The following is a 15,849-nucleotide window of genomic DNA, read 5'->3' as shown; positions in this document are numbered from 1 at the left end:
ATGGGTCCCTGCAAATATTTGTTTATACACAAGACCTGTAGCCATGAGGTCTCCTTTCCCAGAGCTGTATGCACATGACACTTCACAGAAATGAATCATGGAGAAGAGGATTTGACAATGGAGGTAAAACTGCAGTAAAGCAAGGAGGAGGTGTAATACGGGAAGTGATGTTGGAACAGAGTAAAGGTGAAGTCGAAGGCAAGTCAGCAGCTGCCTTGGGTCATGGGGACTTGATGCTGCTTCAGTTTCCCAACACTGGAGGGTCTTGGTAAAGGAGAACATCCCAAGCTAAAGGAAAAAGTAGGGATGTGAATGTGAGTGAAAATGTTTCAGCAGAAGAGACATCAGCATAGTATGCCACATTCAAGGAGTTTTGGCGGATCGTCACATCTTTTTTTTTTTAAAGATTTATTTCATTTTTATTGTAAAGGTGGATATACAGAGAGGAGAGACAGAAAAGAAGATCTTCTGTCCAATGATTCACTCCCCAAGTGAGCGCAATAGCCAATGCTATGCCGGTCCTAAGCCAGGAGCCTCTTCCGGGTCTCCCACACAGGTGCAGGGTCCCAAAGCTTTGGGCCATCCTCGACTGCTTTCCTGGGCCACAGGCAGGGAGCTAGATGGGAAGCAAGGCCACTGGGCTTAGAACCGGTGCCCATATGGGATCCTGGGCGTGCAAGGCGAGGACCTTAACCACTGCGCCATCGCACTGGGCCTGGATAGTCACATCTTGACTGTGCCAAGGGCAAGAAGTGAACAGAAAGGTGGGCGAGAATTCAGGAGCTGTAATTTATACAAAATGATGACAAACTACCACAGACAGAACTTTGTAAAGAAACAGAGCACTTTTCTTATGATGTCACTAATGCATCCAAATACAGAATACCAGCTAGACACTTGCTTTATTAATATTTCATTACTCCGTTCCAGGCACCCTGACCAGAGTAAATCCTGATGTATATCCTACATATTAATGACCTGCAGTGTGGAAGCCTTCATTATCTGGGCATCATAAACTGGACAGGCCAGAGAGCTATCTCCATCTTCTGTTTGACTCTGAAGGTCATTCTCCCAGGGCTGCAGTGGAGAGAAGCATTGTCACAATCCTGCCTCACAATGCAAAGTAGGGACTACCCAGGCTGGATGTGATTGCCACAGAAGTGAAGCCAGTCAAGAGGAACTGGAGTGTGGAGTGGGAGGTGCCTGGTATTTTCCATAAGGTGGCTTACGGGATGTGCGCGACCCTGTGCAGATGCTCCGAGGGAGAGAGGAAAGGACTGAGCCATTCCAACATGATGGGGAGAAGCTGGGATCATTTATTTATGAATAAATGTCAGATTTCACCTGACACCCATTGCCACAAGCCACCCAGAAGTGTGGAGGGAAGTAAGTCAGAGGTTCCAGCGATGGTGCAGCACAGGGGATGCTGTTGGGCCCATGCAACACTGTGGATTGATACTAGAAGTAGCCTTCTATACGCAGGAATGGGCTTGCCCTGGCTCAACAAAGATGATTGGTGAAGTTTCTGGAGTTTTGTGATCTGGTGGTAAACTGTTGGTAGCCTGAAATTAGCCACTTGGAGAGTATTTTTACATAGAAATTGGCAGCATTAAAAATTAGGTTTTTTTTTTCCTATTCTGTCAATTGTTAAGTATCACCATCTCATCACCGGGTTTTGGCATATCTATTTTTAAATTTTTAATATATTTTCAAAAATTCTTTATTTGAATGGCAGAGTTACAGAGGAGAGGGAAGAGAGAATGGAAAAGTGGGAGAAGGAAGGATGATGGGGAAGGGGTTGGGGGAGAAAAGGAGAGAAATAGAGAAAGAGAGAGATGGAGCTTCCATCTGCTGGTTTACTCCCCCAAAGCCCACAGAATCCAAGCTGGGCCAGGCCTAAGCTAGGCAACAGAACTATCTGGTCTCCCTTGCGGAGTGGCAAGGACTCAGTACCTGAGCCATCACCTACTGTCCCCCAGGGAACACAGCCACAGGAAGCTGTAATCAGAGCTTGAACCTGGCACTCTGACTAGGCATGCCTACATCCCCAGCCGCATCTTTCCTGCTGCACCAAACATGGCCCCAGAGGGACTAGCTCTAGAGAGGGTTGGCTAGAACCTGTGGCTCAAGACCAAGACCAAGATGACGAGAGTTGTTCTGATAGTTTAGAACAGCCTTTTTGCTCAGCTCCTGAGGAGGTGCCAAGAGCCAGGGCCCAGAGCCAAGTATCTTGGCCCTTGCCAGGACCACAAATGCAGACCCAGCTGTCCAGGAGGCCAGGAAGGAGGAGCAGGAGCCATGGGTAGGTGGACGTCACAGGAAGGGAAGCGATCAGAGTTTATAGAAGCTTCTCGAGGATTCCTTCTCTAGGGCTGAACCCCTCAGAACAGGTTTCCTTGAGGCAGGGAGGACAGAAGGAACTGAGAGGAAACGTAGCCATATGGATCACTGTTCATCTTCAAGAATTGTCTGCTACTTCTGCAATGTCCCGGGGGCTGCTCTCCTGGGGTGCCTGTTGGGAGTGGAGAGGACAGTGACTAATGGCAGCCGCTGAGACATGCCTCTGGCCCCTCCGCTTTCAACCCCAGCACCTCCACCCCATCCCTGTCACTTCTGCTCAGATCAGTGGGCCTGGGGATTCCTGACACTGCTCTAAACTGGGCACTCCTCTCACCCCAGAGTCCAGTTAATGAAACAGCAGCCTGCGAGAGAACTAAGTGTTCCTCCTTCCTCTGTGGGATCACTGGGCCTCTGCAGTGCACACCCTTTGTAAACCCTTGATCTAGCCCACCTCTGACATAACTCCATCCCCGCATTTCTTGGAAGCTGAGCACCTCATCAATTCCCAAGGTGTCCGAGGAACAGTGGCCATCTTGTGTAGACCTGGCTGGCCCTGACATTTGCAGAACAGATGACCTGGCCTGGCCTGCTGACCCTGCCCTCCCCCCAGCATACACAACTTACTTTGAGGTCTTCTGCTTTTTGAAGACAAGGATGACAGAGACACCGACTGCCAGCAGCGCCTTGGGGCCGAGGAGGACAATTACGAGGAGTGAAGTAGGAGGAGAATATGGAGCTGCAGATCAGAGACAGGAGCAGCCATTAGAGAGGCCCCCATGAGTTCATCTGAGGAAGCCTGGCCCTGTCAGTGCTCTGACACCTGCGTCCTGACCTGGCTGAAGCCCAAGGTAGAAACCCAGGTAAAGGGGTCCTCATGCCCTGTCACCTGTGCCTCTGCCTGCTAGGCTGTCCCCCACTGAGAGAAGGATAGACAGTGCACTCAGTAACATGATACCCACAGGTGGCACCTGGCTTTCTATTCTCACAACACTGGAGTGAATGGATTATTATTCCCCCTTCTGTTGAGGAAATTGGGGCCAAGAGAGCTTAGAGAAGGTCTTACAATCTGTGGTCTGAGCCGGGGGAGCCCAGCATTGCTCTACCTTATGGCAAGCCACATAATCTGGTCCCTTGGACCCAGGCCAACCTAACCTTTCAGGGCTGCAGGTGCAGCTGTCAACAGAGCATGCCTGTGGAGTGAGGATGGGATCACAGCAAGATGGGATCCTTAAAAAACATAAAAGAACCAAAGTTTTAGGAGGCTCTGGGCCTTTTTTATGGAGTCATTGTCGTGGTGCAGCAAATTAGTAAGCCATCACACGCAATGCTGACTTTCCATCTGAGTGTTGGCTCAAGTTCCAGCAGATCCACTTCCACTCCAGCACTCTGTTAATAAGCCAAGGAATGCAGCAGCTAGTGGCCCAAGTACTTGGAACCCTGCTATCCATGTGGGAAACCTGGATAGAGTTCCTAGTTTTACTCTGGCCTAGCTCATACTATTACATTATTTGTGGACTGAACCCACAGATAGGAGATTTCTTTCTCTCTCTCTCCTTCTGTCACTCTACCTTTCAAATAAACAAAGAATTAAAAAAAAATATGAAGAATACTGTCTCCACTGACAAATAAGACTGGATTATTCTGTACTAATAGAAAGAAGTCAACTCACCCAGAAACATTGTAGAGTACCTGAAAAACTCAAGCCTGGGCAATCAAAATACATATCCCCATGGAACCTGGGATTGTGATGACTGGGGTAACCTATGCAAATGCTGGTGTGGCAGGAACATGTAGCTGCTGCCCACACAAATATCCAGCCCCAGTGTCAGCAAGGATGTCAGGAAGCTGAAAGCTCGCAGGAAGCTCTGGGCTCTACAGGTGAACAGAGACTGAAAAGCAGACACAAGTCAGTCAAGTGGGGCAGACTCATTCCTCCTCACAATTTCCTGGTAATGGCAGCTATGAATCCTAGAAATGCTACAAGGAGCCTGCAGAAGGGGATTTCAAAGTTGAAGGAGAAAAGCAGACAGGCAGGGACCTGAGGCCTGGAAAATGACAACACAATCAGACTCCATAGGACCCAACACCAACACCAAACCCAACTCCCAGGCCCCAGCTGCAGAAGGCAACACAAGAAAATGTGGGAAAGTCTCTCCCTTAAGAAAATGGGCAGAGAGAAGCAAAGAACCCCAATAAGGAAGGAAAAGGGGGAAAATGAAAGAACAGAAAACCAATGAAATTGAAAGCAGCAGAGAAACTGAACAGAGGGCTCATCCTTTGAAAAGCTGAATAAAAATGAAAAAAAAAAATTCTAGTCAAGCTAGCAAAGTAAAAAAGAGAAGTGACAGATTTCCAATACCATCAATGAAACAGGGGCTATCACTACAGGCACTACAGACATAGGAAAAATAATAGGGGTTGCTGGGATCAGTTAGCCTACAGAAATAGACAAGTTTGATATAATAAACCAAAAATTCCTCAAAAAGCACAAATCTATCATCAATCGCTCAACAGGAAAGGAATACAATATAGAGCTTTGAGCTACTATGAAAACTGCTTCCTACATTTTCCAACTTCTGAAAAGATTTCTGGAGACCCAAGGTTTGCATGGAAGATTCTACAAAGCTCTGAGAGATGCCTGTGGCAGGAGAGCAGAGTGGGCCTCTTTGCTGCTTCTCCAGGAAACGCCTGTCACTCGCATCGGGTCCTCTCCCATCTGCTGATGCCAGAACAGCAATAGGACATGATGACATGCCCCAAACTCAGTGGTGGTTACTCTTGAGCATGGAATTTGGAGGAGGGAGCTGGCTTTAAAACTCTGCTTGATATTTATAGTCTTCTAGATAACTCTATAATGAGCAAGACTATCACTTCTCACATGATTTGAAAAAGGACAACAGTCAAGTAAAATTTGAAAACAGCCAGGCCAGCTAGAGGGGTAGCCTCACCAAGGATGGGGTTTGTGTAGGGCTCCTTGGGCTGGGCCGAGAGCTGCAGGGTGTAGTTTCTGGTAACTGCTGGCTGCCCGTCATGCTCTACCCGGCAGGAGAGCACCAGGTCCTCCATTTGGACAGAGGAGTTTACCAACAGAGAGCTCGTGTGGTTGTAGGTCCCATCCTTGTTTTCCACCAGTGTCCAGGACGTCTCCAAGCGGGACATATTTCCATTCTCCAGCCAGGTCAGCTGCACACGCTGGGGGTAGAACTTGTCCACGTGGCAGTAGACAATCACCTGGGTCCCTGTTCCTATATGCTGCTGTGTGACCTTCACGGTAGGGGGAACTGAAACAGAACAGACACTGGAGGAGGAGGGACTTGGTGACTGGGCTCCCGCCGCCAAAGTGAGAGCACCTCTGAGCCAGGGCCAAGCATATAGCAGACACTCGAGTAGGAAGGGACTTGGCATAAAAATGGCATCACAACATGTGCAGAAGGTGCAGAGGGCTACTATCAGGATGATACTATGTGACTCAACAAGCCCAAACACCAGATGTAGGTAGAGCAGCTCCTGCAGGGATATCACCAAGCACAGGGGCTTGACCCACACAGCTGCTCTGCTAGAACACTCTGCTATCAGTAGGATGAGTGGAGTCACCTGCATAGTGCTTGGCACATGGCAGGTGTTCAATGGCAGCTGTCACTAAGAGGACAGGAAGTGACCAGCACCTCAGCTGCAAGGTCAGTGGATAGGACTATGGGGAATTGGATGCAGGATCTTAGGCCCCAAGCAAACTAGCAGGAAGCCAGGAATAAGCACGGCAGAGGACATGATATCTACCTCGGATGATGTCAGACAAGTTGGCAGTCCCACGAAGAGGCCTCCCCTGCAGCGTGACGTGGGCCACCTCACAGATGACCTGTGAGTGCACGTCCCCAGGGTCCAAGACCACCTGGGCGATGCTGGAGACGTTGTAGGAGCCGCTGTTTCCCATAGACTCCACGCTGGTCTGGAAGGCAGAGAGCTCATTGCCATTCTTGAACCATCTCAGGCTGATGTTGCGGGGTGAGAAGCCATGGGACTTGCAGGTGAAGCTCACGGTCTGCTCAGGGGCTGCCCTCACCGCAGGACCAGACACCTCAGGGTTGGAGGGCTTGGCTACAAAAGGAACATTCACACAGAGGAAACAGAATTGTGATGACTGTAGCAGCCTCAGGCCAGTGACACGAATGTCATGTCTATGTAATCGTGCTGGGCAGCAGGCCTTCATCTTCATTCATGGAGGCTGGAGGTCTGACCATGAGTAGGGTGCAGGAAGCACAAGTGGACTCCGAGTCTGAGTCCAAGTCCTTCCTTGCAAGGCTTGACTCCCGAGCTCGCTCTCTCTCTCTCTCTCTCTCTCTCTCTCTCTCTCTCTGATCACTCTTCCCAGCTGACTCCCCCCAGAAACTTTACACACTTCAGGGAAGGTGTTTCCAGAAGCGCCTGTGGGGTAGTGGCTCAGCACTGCTGCCAAATGGCTGGAACTATTGTGGCCAGCTGGGAATCAACCCAGTGGATAAAAGATCTTTCATTCTGTCTCTTTTTTCTTCTCTGCAAATCTGCCTTTCCAATAAAAATAAAATAAAATAAAACAGTGAACACTTGTGGTGCACAGGGGCTCTAGTCATTCCTGGTTGTGAGGCTGCGTGAGTATTCATGTTGGAGACAGAAGGCAGGGTCACAGACAAAAGCTCTGAGAGGAGTCTCAACTGTGGCCTGTGCAGCAGCCACAGAACCTGAATACAAACAGGAGAAGGAACTGCCCAGGGAGGTCTCGCCTTCTTCCCTAAAAGATCCTTACACCTGGCAACAGAACTTGCAAAGCCCCAGCAAGATCAAGGTGCCTCCGGTGTGCTAGTGCCAGGCATGGGGCCAGATCCTGCAGGGCATTGTGTGCTGTGCAGAGAGCAGGTCTGTGGCTTCAGGTGGAACCTGTTAGGCTCCTGCTGATTAGACACAAGCAGGTTTCAGACACTGAGGCTGGATGTCAGCAGGCATGTTCAGGCTGTGTGTGGGAGGGGTCCCTGCCAGACCTCGGGGCCTCACCAGGGCTGCCCAGGCTCCTACTATCCTGAAGCATCCATGCCCTATAGCTGTTCTCAGGCTCAGCCCAAGGGACTACCTCTGTGTGGGTGGATCCCTGCTTCTCCTCTGTGGCCTCTGCTTTGAGGTCCTGGCTCTTTTCTAGAACTTTATAGAATAATTAAAATTTCAGTTGTCCAAGCCCTCAGCTTGCCTGAGTTTGGGATTCTAAAGAGCAGCAGAGGTGGAGTCAGCCCAGCCTGCCCAACCCCTGACCACCTGAGGCCTGGGGAGTGACTGCCCAAGGCCACATGAGCTGGCTGAAACCCCTGGCCCTGCTCTAAGCTAAGCTCCCCATACTGGGGGAAGAGAGATAGGATTGTGTTCAGGACATGCCGCGTACCACATGGGGAGACTTTGGGTCCCTGCCTTGGCTTGGAAGGTGCCAATCAGGTGGGCTACAGCTGTAGTCTATGCTGCCTGCAGATGACACGCACAGCCATCTCTGACACAAGCATGCCTGGAGCTCTTTGTGGTGGCCATGCTCATCCCCATCTCACAGGTGGAGAAGTGAGGACCCAAGGGAAGCCAGGACTTTCCCAGGACATACATCCTGGCAACAACCCTGGGTTTAGGGGTGCCTGCTTTGTGCTGGGGACTTCCTGAGAGGACCCCAAATCCTTTGCATTCTCCAAAAGGAGCCCCTGGTGATCAGCATTTCACAGAAGGGGAATCTGAGGCTGAAAAAAACCAGGCCCCGCCCACGTCCTCCATGTACCATGTAGAAGGGAAGCCTGGACCAGGCTGTAGAGGGCATGGGCCAGGGAGTCCTGCAGACCAAAGACGAATGTCAACCCATTTCCTAGCTTGAACCCTTGAGCTGCTAGCATAGCCTCTACAGCCCCAAATTTCCTGATCTGTAGAAAAGATAACATCAGGTTGACACAATGAGCTTTCCATACCATACCTGGTTCCTAAGGGCCGCTTAAAGAATGGAGGATGTTACCTGGATTTATTACCACCTGCCAGACGCCAATGGAAAACCAGTGGGGCACTCACCTTGCACAGACACCTGTGTGCCCGGTCCAGACTTAAGCTCCTTTTCCGCAGTACCGTCTCTCCGGAACTTCACACAGTAGTAGGTGCCAGTGTCTGCTGTGGTGACATCACTGATGCGGATGGAAAAGTCCATGTTGTTTTGCTTTGTGTGGTCTGAGAGGGCTGTGACTCGGGGGTACTGGCCTCCCTTGAAGTCATAGATTCTCTTCCGGCCTGGCCCAGCCCCCTTGAACCATTTCATAAGCTCCTTGGGCTGCAAGGGGGTATTTACGCTGCAGCGCAGGGTCACGGAGTCTCCAGCTTTCACCGACACAGACTTGTCAGGCTGAGTCACCTGCAGCTTCTTCTCTGCTGCCCCTGCTGGGGGAGGAGACAGAGACCTTATCTATTCATCCTCATGGGAACCTGCTACATCAGGAAGTGCGTGTCAGTCTTAGGATCATTTGCCCTAAAATATTCCAATTGAGTGAAACAATCAACACAATGGATGATACATTAAAATATTCAGATCTTATAAACTGACAAATGGAACTCTATAAACTTCCAGTTAAAATAGTGAGTTCCAGGCCCGGTGCAATAGCCTAGCAGCTTAAGTCCTCGCCTTGCACACACTGGGATCCCATATGGGTGCCAGTTCTAATTCTGGCAGGCCCACTTCCCAACTAGCTCCCTGCTGGTGGCCTGGAAAAGCAGTCAAGAACAGCCCAAAGCCATAGCACCCTGTACCCGTGTGTGGGAAACTCAGAGGAGGCTCCTGGCTTCGGATTGGCTCAGCTCCAGCTCCTCCTCTCTGTATATCTGACTTTGCAATGCAAATAAATAAATCTTTTTAAAATAAATAAAATATTTGTTCCAAAATCAATCAAAAGACATCTTTCAAGTATTATTATTTATTATAAAACACCTAATAAAGAGATGATTATTGTCAGTGCTTCTTAATTTTTAGCATGCATTCATTTATTTATTCTTTTTTTTTTAAAGAATTTTTTTTATTACAAAGTCAGATATGCAGAGAGGAGGAGAGACAGAGAGGAAGATCTTCCGTCCGATGATTCACTCCCCAAGTGAGCGCAACGGCCGGTGCTTTGCCGATCTGAAGCCGGGAACCAGGAACTTCTTCCAGGTCTCCCACACGGGTGCAGGGTCCCAAAGCTTTGGGCCGTCCTCAGCTGCTTTCTCAGGCCACAAGCAGGGAGCTGGATGGGAAGTGGGGCTGCCGGTGCCCATATGGGATGCCGGCGGGTTCAAGGCGAGGACTTCAGCCGTTAGGCTGCGCCACCGGGCCCTGTTTATTTATTCTAAAGATTCACTTATTCACAGCAAAGTCTGAGTTTCAGAGAGAAGGAGAAACAGAGACACATATTCCATCTGGAAACATCTGGTTAACTCCCAGTGGTCACAATAGCCAAGTCTGGAATGGCCAGGGCAGAAAACCCCCTTCAGGTCTTCCACGTGGGTAGCAAGGGTCCAAGTACTTGAGATTCTTCTGCTGTCTTTCCAGTCAGTAGCAGAGAACTGGGTGAGGAGTAAAGCAACTAAGACATGAACCAGTACCCACAAGGGACTACACCACAAACACTGGCTCCTGCTTTTTCATTCAACATGAATCTTTGGGAAAAAAAAAATTCAAGGTGTCTCATGATGGATCTCTATAAGATGAACACCATTTTGTTCCACTTGCCTGGGCCCCATATGCAGTCACTAATATCATTAAACCACTGATTCCACTCAGTCAACAACGTGGCACACCTAGACTGGCTAACACGTTCTGTTGTCTTACAAGAACCTCTTAGCTGCCATCAGCCCCCACCTCTGAAGGGGTGCTGTCCCTCCTTTCTAGGCCACCCAAAGGAGTCCTCAACAATCTTGCAATGAGAGAATCTTGATATAATATTTGCAGATAAAATCTTAACAATAGCCCCTCTCTCCTGTAATACAGCTGAGGCCGTGGGCCCTGCACCCGCGTGGGAGACCTGGAAGAAGTTCCTGGTTCCCAGCTTCGGATCAGCGCAGCTCCGGCTATTGTGGCCACTCGGGGAGTGAATCATTGGATGGAAGACTTTCCTCTCTGTCTCTCCTCCTCTCTGCATATTTGACTTTGCAATAAAAATAAATAAATCTTTAAAAAAAATAAAGATAGTCTATTGAACAGTGAAAAGGGAAGGAGATTGCTAGTTCCTTTTTGGCTCTCTGTCTCTCTCTCTCTTATTTCTTTCTCCCTTTGTAACTCTGCCATTCAGATAAATAAAATAAATTTTTAAACAAATGGTAGAAAAGCTATAACTCTGTAGGCACAGAGGCCTTGTGTAACATCCACCGAGGTAGAGCTGATGTAGATGTAATTACACACATAGACAGCAGCAGCAGAGTGTCTGTCGTATCCCCCTCTGCCTTCCACCCTCTGCACAGAAGAGCAAACTGCAGGCTTGTGGGGCATACACATTCAGCTTTGAGAGAAAATTCATTTCACCAGCAGAGATCTTGGCTCACCTGAGGAGCTTGGAGTGGAAAGGAAGGATAGAGAAGTGGGCAGGGTGACAGGAAAACCACACATCTGTGTAATAGGCTGTTCGTGCAGACAGCAGCAGAAACAAGTGTTTTGAAAATCTTGTCTGTGTGCATGCATCCTTGCGTGCGCACACTCACGTCTTTCATACACCTGCATTCACACGCATACACAGAGGAGTTTCACATGTTATGTGTGGCCGCCATGCTAGCACACCAGGTGGTTTTGATGATAAAAGCACAGGATACTATTGGGCACACACTAACCAGTACCCTCGGCAGAGTTTTAAGTCTGATTTTCTCCAAGTGGATGTGGGTCTTAGTCATTCCTCAGTGTGCCTCTCTTCTAAACTTTTTTTTTTCTAAATCAGTCTGCCAGGGGGGGGCTGCCAGCACAGTAAGGTTAAAAGGATGAATGTCTGGGGCCTAGTGTGCTGGCTCAACTGGCTACATCCTCAACATGCATGTACCAGGATCTGATATGGGCCCTGGTTCATGTCCTGGCTGCACCACTACCCATCCAGCTCCCTGCTTGTGGCCTTGGAAAGCAGCAGAGGACCCAAAACCTTGGGATTCTGCACCCACATGGGAGACCCAGAAGAAGATCCTGGCTCGTGGCTTTGGGTCAGCTCAGATCAAGCTTGTGGTCATGTGGGGAGTGAACCAGAGGATGGGAGATCTTGTCTCTCCTTCTCTCCTCTCCGTAAATCCAGTCAGCCTTTCCAATAAAAATAAACATGTCTTTTTAAAAATTACATCAAAGGATGAAGCCTGGAGCCTCTTCAGCCTGTGTTTGAATGTTGGCTGCTCTACTGACAGAGGGCGGAGACCCTGAGCTTGTTCCTCATTTTGCCTAAGTTTCCCCATGGGCATACAGGAGATGATACTAAGAGCTAGCACTCAGGGAGGCTGTGAGCACATGGAGTGCTGAAGACTAAGCCTGTCCTGCCAGAAGAGCCCCACCACAGAGCCCCTGCCACCGGCCTTCATGCAGCGTGTGTCACAGGGACACTCTGTGAAGCTAGACTCCTGCTCTCTCAGCCCTGGGGGAGGGGGTGGCATCACAGCAAGCCCCAGGTGGGGAATAGCCAGCACTCTGGGGTCAGCACCACGGCACAGGAGAGGAAGGGTATGTGGGAGCTGTGAGCAGGGGCTACCCAGGCTGCAGAAAGCAAAGCCCTGGCTGGAAGCCAGGCAGTGCTGGCAGCTGGCTCTGAGCTCACTCTGGCCATGGACAGCTGGCATGGCAACTTGAACCCTCATGCCTTGCAAGGATTGGAACAAACACCCTTTTGAAACGGTTCTGCCAACATACATATACATATATACATATATACATATATACATATATACATATATACATATATACATATATACATATATATACACATGCTCCAGTCCCCCTTTCTCTGTCCTCAGCAATGCCCACTCATGGCCTTTCACCATGCTATCTGTCTGGTGTCCCCAGAAGTCCATGGGCACTAGCGTGAATCATGTGCTCCCTAGCAGGACTCACCTGTCAGCTCCAGCAGCAGAATCAGCAGCAGGAAAGCATGAGGAAGATGGAGCTGGGAGGCAGGGGCAGGCATGACGCAGACTACAGAGGCTGTCTCATCCAAATGTCTGTGATGGCAGGGATCCTGGGCTACTCTGCAGAGGGAAGAGGTGCTGTGCCTGCTACACAAGAGGAAGTGGCCCCAACAGATATCAACTTCCGGCTACATGGCTACAAGCTGTCCTGTAGCCCTTGACCCTTGGTGCCCTAGTCAACTATGGAAAGATTGTCAAAATAGGGTCCGGGGTGGTGGCCTAGCATCGGTTAAAGTCCTCGTCTTGCATGCTCTGGGATCCCATCTGGGCGCCGGTTCTAATCCAGGCAGCCCGGCTTCCCATCCAGCTCCCTGCTTGTGGCCTGGGAAAGCAGTGGAGGACAGCCCAAAGCCTTGGCACCCTGCACCTGTGTGGGAGACCTGGAAGAAGGTCCTGGTTCCCAGCTTCGGATCGGCATAGCATCAGCCATTGCAGTCACTTAGGGAGTGAATCAAAGGATGGAAGATCTTCTTTTCTGTCTCTCCTCCTCTCTGTATATCTGCCTTTCCAATAAAAATGAAATAAATGTTAAAATAAGAAAAAAAAAGACTCCTTAATATAGCTATCCTACACTTGTCTGACATAATCTCGTTCACACCTGCCACAAGCCATCTTCCACTGATTTCCCAGGCTACAAGCAGGGAGCTGGATAGCAAGTGGAACAGCCAGGACATGAACCGGTGCTTGCAAGATGAGGATTTAGCCACTGGGCCATGGCGCTGGGCCCAGGCGAGGTTTCCGGTCTAGGAAATCTGGTTGTGCAGGTTCCAATTCCATCTTTTTCACTTATCTCTGGAGGGAGCTTGTTTCCATTTCCTTCTCCATTTTTGGTAGTCTCAGCAGGACCTTCTTGATTAGGTAGTTTTGAAACAAATTGGTACAGGTTCAAGTGACCCGTGATCCATACGGGCCCCTAGGAAGCGCCAGCTTGTTGCGGTCATGACTCTATCGTGCAGGCACAAGTGCAAGCTGCAATTGGTCGCCATCCTCTGCGGGACAGGAAGCAGGGCAGCCTACGGGCCTGAGCTCCTTTTTTGAGACCACAGACCCTGGAGAGGATCCTGAGGCTCCCTACATTCAGCTGGACATACTGCAGTTGCCCTGCTTGGGACAAGTATCTCATGGGAACTGGGTGTATATGGTGAGAGGCACCGTCACAGCCATGGAGGGGTGAGAAGCGGATGCAGTCTGTAAGCGGAGGGGCTGCCTCAGTTTATTGTTTTGAGAGAAAGAGAGCAGCATTCCCAATACAACAAACAGAAAAATTGAATTATGCCAACTTAGAAACCAGTTTAGCCCAAGAACAGTAAATCACGAATCCCTTTATATCATGATTGATGGTTGTATTTGAAAGACACAGAACTCCCATCAGTTGGTACTCTCCAAATGCCTACATGGGCTGTGAAAACGGAAATTCAATGCAGACTTCCCGTGTGGGTGGGCAGGACGTCCCGGCCCATGGTCTCTGGGAGAAGCATCAAGATTCCCTGACCCAGGAAAACAAAAGCAGAGGGGCCACAACCAAGTATGGAGACCCAAGGTCAGCTGAGGAGTTGTGTTGCTGTCCTGCAGCGATGGACTTGGTGCAGAGCCAATAATAACTCGCGTGGACTACTGACTGATGGTCAATAGCCAAAGTTGATCAGGAGCATCAGACTTTATACACTGAGGGTCTTATGGGATAAGGGAGGAGTTATTGAGCTCATCAACAAAACCCATCAAATGTTTCTATACTTTTGTTTGGAACTCCTTTTGCTTTGTATATTCCACCGAGTATTCTCATTCACATGCTATCCACTCAACTGCTCTCATATAAATGATATCCATTTAGTTATAGAATGGTACACATTGTTGTTCCTATACAAATGACAAGCAATCAGTTATACAAAAGGTATCCATTCGGTGGTTCTCATGCAAATGTTGTCCAATCAATTATAATTCTGTGCTCGCTGACCTTCTAGGGTTGGATGTCCTTCTACAGAGTTGGATCTTGGGGACCCCAATACCCATAGATCTCTACCCTACATTAATCCATTTGTCAGACTCCAGAGCAGGTAGAACCTCCCCTCCTTGCTTATCAGCATTCTTGTTGGGGGAGAGAGAGGTTGCCTTACATACTCACAACCTAAAATGGTCATGTACCTACTTGTTCCCCACTGCCTTGCAATCCCATCATAGTTATGCTAAAAAAAAAAAAAAAACTAATCTGAAAACTTGAAAGAGCCAGCCAGCTGCCAGCTGCAGCCAATGTTGTACCTGGAGCCTGCACAGATCATCTCAGACAGACTGGAGAGTTACCTGTCCTTCAGCATCCTCTTAAGCCATACACCTGCCATGACTCCTAGACGCCATCTTTGCACAAGTCATGCTTATCATGCCAGGAGTTGTCAACATGCATGCACCAGAGACACGCCCCACCCCTTCCCTTTGTCCACTTGCTTTCATCCAGTGACCCTAATTCCATACATTCCCAATCTACTTTCTCTATGGAAAGATTGTTTCTGGCCTTGGCCCAACCTGCCCCTTTTCTCCAAGCTGATAATCAACATGCAATGTTGTCTTTCTCAGAAGATAGGTCAGGCGCTTTATAATAATGACAGTGTACCTGTGAGGAGGCGACCTGCCATCTGATATTACAGGGGCCCAGGACACTGGCACTGGGTGGTCTTACAGTGGAAAGGAGGGATCTTGCATTGCAATGGGGGTCTCCATTCCTACAGGTCCTACCAGGACACAGTGCACTGAAAACCTGCTCAGAACAACCTGAGCCCAGATCCCAGTTCAGCTGATGTGCAAATTTAATGCAGTTTTTGTCCATGTCAATGGAAATAAGCAGGATCTGTAATTAGGTTATGATGAGTCTGGCACTGTGGTATAGTAGGCTAAGTCAACATTTGCGATGCCAGCATCCTATATGGGTGCCAGTTTGAGTCCCAGCTACTTCATTTCTGATCCAGTCCCTGATCATGCACCTTTGGGCCCCTACACGGACAAATGAGACCTTGATGAAGCTCCTGGCTCCGACTTGGCCCAGCTCTGCCTGTTGAGGCCATCTGAAGAGTGACCTGACACCTGGAAGCTCTCTGTCTCTCCTCCTTGCTCTGAAACTCTTCCTCTCAAATAAGTAACCTTTTTATAAAAATAAAGTTTATTCAGGGCAGACTATGAGTGATATGGGCCCAGGAAACACAAGCCCAGTGATTTTCAAGGAGCCTTGGGAATTATCCCCAAGTGGATTTGGGATTCCATAGTGAGCACGCTATCAGCCTGGACTGGAGAGATGAGCTTTGGCACAGTGTGGCAGGATGGGCTGTGTCTCAGAGATCAGAATATGGTCAGGCCCAGTGCCATAGC

General features: G+C 49.2%; 1 protein-coding gene across 2 annotated transcripts; it reads right to left on the bottom strand.

Annotated features, from left to right (window-relative positions):
- Positions 1 to 1,843: 1,843 nt before the first annotated feature.
- Positions 1,844 to 12,541, bottom strand: LOC121157441 (signal-regulatory protein beta-1-like). Of its 2 annotated transcripts, XM_040981713.1 has the most exons (6): positions 12,422 to 12,541; positions 8,401 to 8,760; positions 6,118 to 6,435; positions 5,289 to 5,621; positions 2,965 to 3,076; positions 1,844 to 2,512 (listed from the first exon to the last, which is right to left on the bottom strand). In XM_040981713.1, the coding sequence occupies exons 1-6, from the start codon at positions 12,492 to 12,494 to the stop codon at positions 2,473 to 2,475; spliced, it is 1,236 nt and encodes a 411-aa protein (XP_040837647.1). In that variant the 5' UTR covers positions 12,495 to 12,541; the 3' UTR covers positions 1,844 to 2,472. The 2 variants fall into 2 exon arrangements, with proteins under 2 accessions (XP_040837647.1, XP_040837648.1); XM_040981714.1 differs by lacking the exons at positions 1,844 to 2,512; positions 2,965 to 3,076 and having other exon boundaries at positions 4,017 to 5,621; positions 8,401 to 8,757.
- Between the last annotated feature and the right edge of the window lie 3,308 nt (positions 12,542 to 15,849).

This window comes from Ochotona curzoniae, unplaced genomic scaffold, assembly GCF_017591425.1.
Source record: "Ochotona curzoniae isolate NIBS_2020 unplaced genomic scaffold, NIBS_Ocur_1.0 contig_3520, whole genome shotgun sequence".
NCBI classification, from domain to species: Eukaryota; Metazoa; Chordata; class Mammalia; order Lagomorpha; family Ochotonidae; genus Ochotona; species Ochotona curzoniae.
This window is presented reverse-complemented; position numbering and strand designations above follow the sequence as displayed.